We start from the raw sequence: 5,160 nt of genomic DNA on the forward strand, positions 1-5,160 counted from the left end.
AAAAATCTAATTACTGCACTGGAAAGTTCACATCGAAAAAATTCCATTGATGTAAAAATTTTTACGAAAAAGTGGAAAATGTGGATTTCTATAGATGCAACACACACACACACACACACACACACACACACACACACACACTCACAAACTCAGCTATACTATAGTTATAGATAGATGATAGGACTTTTTATACAAAGTTATGTGTTCTGGTTGTATTTGGACCTGTGCATGCATTGTGTGTTTAGCTGCTGATGTTGGATTCTCATCAGCAGCTTCCAGCTCCTTTCAAACTTTGACAACAAAGGATTGGGCAACTTTCAAGAAGTGAACTATCTCTGTCACTGTGCTGTATACATGTATTTGGGATGAAACTAGAGGCAGTGAATACTCAACATTTTGAAGGTTTATCAAATGTTTTTTTAAGTTTCAAATCAATGCATAGAACAGAAGTAACATTTGTTCGTTCATTTAAAATTTATAATTGTTTTCCTAGTTATATTAAGTTTGTTTCCATCAATAAGTATGCACATTTATGATGTGAAAAAGAAATTTCCACTATGGTTTTTTTGATGAGTTCATATTATTGTAAGGTTTGTCATCTACACTAGAAATAAGCTTAAAGCTGAATTAAAGTGGATTTAAGAGACAAGACAAAATTTTGTCAAACTACTTTCAAATTGTTTCACTGCTAAACCTTTCTCTAAAAGCATCTCTAATAGCCTCTCCTGCATATATTAGGTCATCGACTATAAAATTTGTAGTAAGGTATATAGTAAACTTTGACAGCTGCTCATTTTGTGCCATTATTATATTTTGACAATCTTTATATTTTTGTTAGAAAGTTGACACATATATCTATTTCTTTGTTCTAACTTATTTTGTGCTTTATAAAGTATTTATAAATCATTTTTTGCTATTTTTGTTTAGAGATGGAAAGTCAGAAATTCATTCAGTTACGAGTTCTTTCTTGGAAATATAGCACCACAGACAGCTCAGAATATTAATGCTTGGAATATTAATTTTGGAATATTAATTTCATTCTAATGTTTATTACACAGCATACAGTATCAAATTGGTTTGCAAAATTTCATTCTGGTAACTTTGGCCTTACAAATGAGCTTGACCAGAAATAAAGGTGGATAATGACGAACTGAAAGCCATCTGAAAGTGCCCGTGAATTATCATTGTTGTTTGGTGTTAGCAAGCAAACAATATTGACTCACCTAGTTCAAATTGGTAAAGTGGAGAAGTTGGATAAGTGGGTTCCACATGAACTAAATGAAAATCAGAAACAGCAACGTTTGGAAGCCTGCACCATGCAACTTTCTCATCACAAAAATGAATCATTTTTGAATCAAATTGTAACGTGATGAGAATTGGATCCAATACAACAACCGTAAACATTCAGCACAATGGTTGGACAAAGACGAGCCACCAAAACACAGTCCAAAAAGCAAAATTCATCAGAGGAAACTGATGGTGTGTGTTTGGTGTTTGGTGGTCTGGCACAGGTGTGATCCATTATGATTTCATTAAACCTGGCTCATCAATCACGGCTGAAGTATACTGCAGTCAACTGGACCAAACGATGTAGAAACTTACAAAAAAAAACCAGCCTAGATTAGTCAACAAATCCACTCCTACTTTATTGCAAGACAACGCCAGACCACACATTGCAAAAATGACATTGGCAAGGGAGTTGGAAGTTCTCCGTCATCCACCATACTCATTGATCTTGCCCCCACTGGCTACCACTTCTTCCAGAATTTGGATAACTTTTTGGTAGGAAAAAAATTTAATTCCAGTGATGCTGTAAAACAGATCTTCTAAGATTTTATTGATGCTAGATTGCCAGGCTTTTACAGTTCCAGGTTGGACAAGCTACTGCTGAAATAGCAAAAGTGTATTGACAATATTGGTGCATACTTTGATGAATAAAACTATTCCTTGTATTTATAGAACATTAGTGAACTTTTTTCTTTTCTACAAATTTCATACTTGACAACCTAATAATATGGGGAATTTACAATATTTTGATATTTGTCTCAGAAAACTGATAATGTGTTGTTTCAATGAATATAGTGACTTTTAAGTGCAATGAATTTTTTTTTTACTCTTGAACTATAATTTTTTAAATTTCAGTCTACTCTGTTTTTGTACCTCACAGACTTAACACATCTGTTGTATCTCACAGACTTAACACATCTGCTGTATCTCACAGACTTAACACATCTGCTGTATCTCACTGACTTAACACAAATAAGACCATTTCATTCTCGTCTAAATAGCTTTTAAACTGAATAACATATTATGGAAGGCTTCTGTTGAATTATCATTTAACGTAGGATGGTTGAGGCACATTGATATACTAATTTCTAAAGTGTTTGAATTGTAATTTGTAATTTCAAGGAGTAAATATCCAACCATAGATGAACTTTAAAATTCAAAATTTTTGACTATCAGAATTCACCTTTTAAGTTATGAACATGCATATGCATAGGACTCTCATAATTTCATATTTTAATTTTAGTTGATATTCCATTTCAGTATAATGGGATATCAGTCAACACAACTATACAGGTGAATACTGTATTCATTTAACCATTGCAGCACCTAACCTTGTTTGGATAAGAACACTGAAAAATTATATTGGTAAAGTATGGTTATGTGTTGCATATGGATAAGGACAGCTGTGTGAAAAAGTATCACACCCTAACAGAGGAGGGAACCTGTGGAAGAGGTAGACCCAGGAAGACCTGGGATGAGGTGGTGAAGCACAACCTACAAATGTTGGCCCTCACAGAGGCAATGACAAGCAACTGAGACCTTTGGAATATGCTGTGCTTCAGAAGACCCGGCAAGCCAAGTGAGACCGTAACTTTGGCCTATGCAAGTGTTGCATAACTGGCTCATTTAAGAGTACACTTCAATCATTGGGCAATAAACTGTGCTTGAGAAAACCTATTGAGTCAAGTGAAATCATTGTCGTGGCCAACACAAGTACCGCCTGACTGGCACCCATGCCAGTGGCACGTAAAAAGCAACATTCAAGCATGGTCGATGCCAGTCCCAGTGGACTGGCTCCTATGCTGGTGGCACATAAAAAAGCACTAGTCAAGCATGCCGTTGCCAGTGCCGCCTGATTGGCTCTCGTGCAGTGACATGTAAAAATCACAATTCAAGCACAGTCGATGCTAGTACTGCCTGACTGGCCTTCATGCTGGTAGCATGTAAAAAGCATCCACTGCACTCTCGGAGTGGTTGGCGTTAGTAAGGGCATCCAGCTGTAGAAACCTTGCCAGATCAGATTGGAGCCTAGGGCAGCCTTCTGGCTTGCCAGTCCTCAGTCAAACTGTCCAACCCATGCCAGCATGGAAAACGGACATTAAACCATGATGATGATGAAGTATAGGTAGGACAGAGTGATAAACAAGAAGCAGTTCTTAATGCCTCACAATGTCAGTGGAAATAGTTATAATTTCATTAAAAGAAATCTGTCAACTTTATTAATTATCTTGTTTGATTAATTTATCAAATTTATTCTCGTAAACTTGATTACCTTTCTTGGCATCTCAATTGTGAGTATAGATTAGCATATCTATCTCATTACTGAAACATTTAAAATTTAACTTAACAGTGTCATTGTAATTGTTTGTCCTTTTTTCTTGATAGTTTATTAATTTTCTTATAGATCACCAACAATGGCTGGTGGGCTGTTTGCAGTTAATCGTCAGTTTTTCTTTGATATTGGAGCTTATGATCCTGGTATGGAAATCTGGGGTGGAGAAAATTTGGAACTGTCATTCAGAGTAAGTAATATCTTTTCAATTTGAAAGTGTCCATTTTCTTTGTAAAGCAGTCCTTGAATGGAGAAATTTATGCAATTAATATTCAGCTTAAACTTCTGTAAATAAAACATGGGAAGGAAAGGAGTTCAGTGAAATACAATTCAATGAAAAGTTTAGTATGTGGTATGGGGGATGAAAAACACAAGGCATAATAAGACAGGGAGAAACAGGTGACTTGGCTAATCATGGGTGAGAATAATATAAAGATTGTGAGTTAAGAGAGTTAAAGTATGCTTGGGGCTATTGTGTGTTAATGAGTGAAAATGTCTTTTTGCTAGATAACTTCCTTTAGTGATGGTTGTAATAGAAATTTGCTTGTATGTTAGACAATTGCATTTTTCAAGATACTTTTATTTTGAAAAAAAAAAAAATGAAACCTTTTTAATCATGATTTGTGAATAATAACATCATTAATTACTGATATTGAATAGGCAGTTGTGACTTCCTAGCATTTATAGCAGTGAGTGACAAGTATAATTCAGTACAGAATAAATATATTGGATTGTCCAGAGAGTTCGTACTGATTTTTAAAGGAAAGAATAAAGTCAATAAATACTTGCCATTACATTTTTAATCAACCAAATATGAACCATTTTGTTGCACAATGTGTCTCCATCTTTCCTTTAACTTGAAAATACCCTCTTCCCAGAATTGAGGTGGTTTCATGGCAAAGAATTCATCAAGGTATCTTTTTACGTCATCCAAGGAATTGAAATTTTAACCATTAAAACTATTCTGCAGAGATCTGAATAAGTGGAAATCCAAAGGAGCAATATCTGGTGAATATGGAGGGTGAGGTAATACATCCCAGCCGAGCTGCAGCAATTTTTGTCTGGTTCCCAAAGAAATGTGCGGTTTTGTATTATCATGTTGGAAAACAACACCCTTCCTGTTGGCCAATTCGGGACATTTCTCTTGAATTGATGCTTTTAACTTGTCCAGTTCTGTGCAGTATTTCTCAGAATTAATTGTCTGGTTACTTGGGAGAAGCTCATAGTATAGAATTCCTTTCCAATCCCACCAGACACAAAACAAGACCTTTTTAGGGTGAAGACCCGCTTTTGGGGTGGCTAAGGGTGGCTCATATCGCTTACTCCAGGATTGCTTTCTCTGAATATTTTGGTAAATAATCCATTTCTCATCACCTGTCACAATTTGCTTTAAAAAAGGCGCGTTTTCATTCCGTTTATAAAGTGAAACACAAGTGGAAATGCGTTCCAAAAGGTTCTTCTTACTCAACGCATGTGGTACCCAAACATCATAGCGATTTGTGTACCCAAGCTTTACCAGGTGCTCATGAACAACGGATTTT

At 35.6% G+C, this 5,160-nt stretch overlaps 1 protein-coding gene across 1 annotated transcript in view; it reads left to right on the top strand.

The window, feature by feature from the left end:
* Positions 1 to 5,160, top strand: part of LOC106884391 (polypeptide N-acetylgalactosaminyltransferase 13) — a 92,990-nt gene that overhangs the window by 22,060 nt on the left and 65,770 nt on the right. Inside the window, exon 4 of the mRNA XM_052970905.1 lies at positions 3,692 to 3,809. Coding sequence (XP_052826865.1) covers positions 3,692 to 3,809 — 118 coding nt within the window. The remainder of the gene's footprint in view (positions 1 to 3,691; positions 3,810 to 5,160) is intronic.

This window comes from Octopus bimaculoides, chromosome 9 (assembly GCF_001194135.2).
Source record: "Octopus bimaculoides isolate UCB-OBI-ISO-001 chromosome 9, ASM119413v2, whole genome shotgun sequence".
Lineage (NCBI taxonomy): Eukaryota > Metazoa > Mollusca > Cephalopoda > Octopoda > Octopodidae > Octopus > Octopus bimaculoides.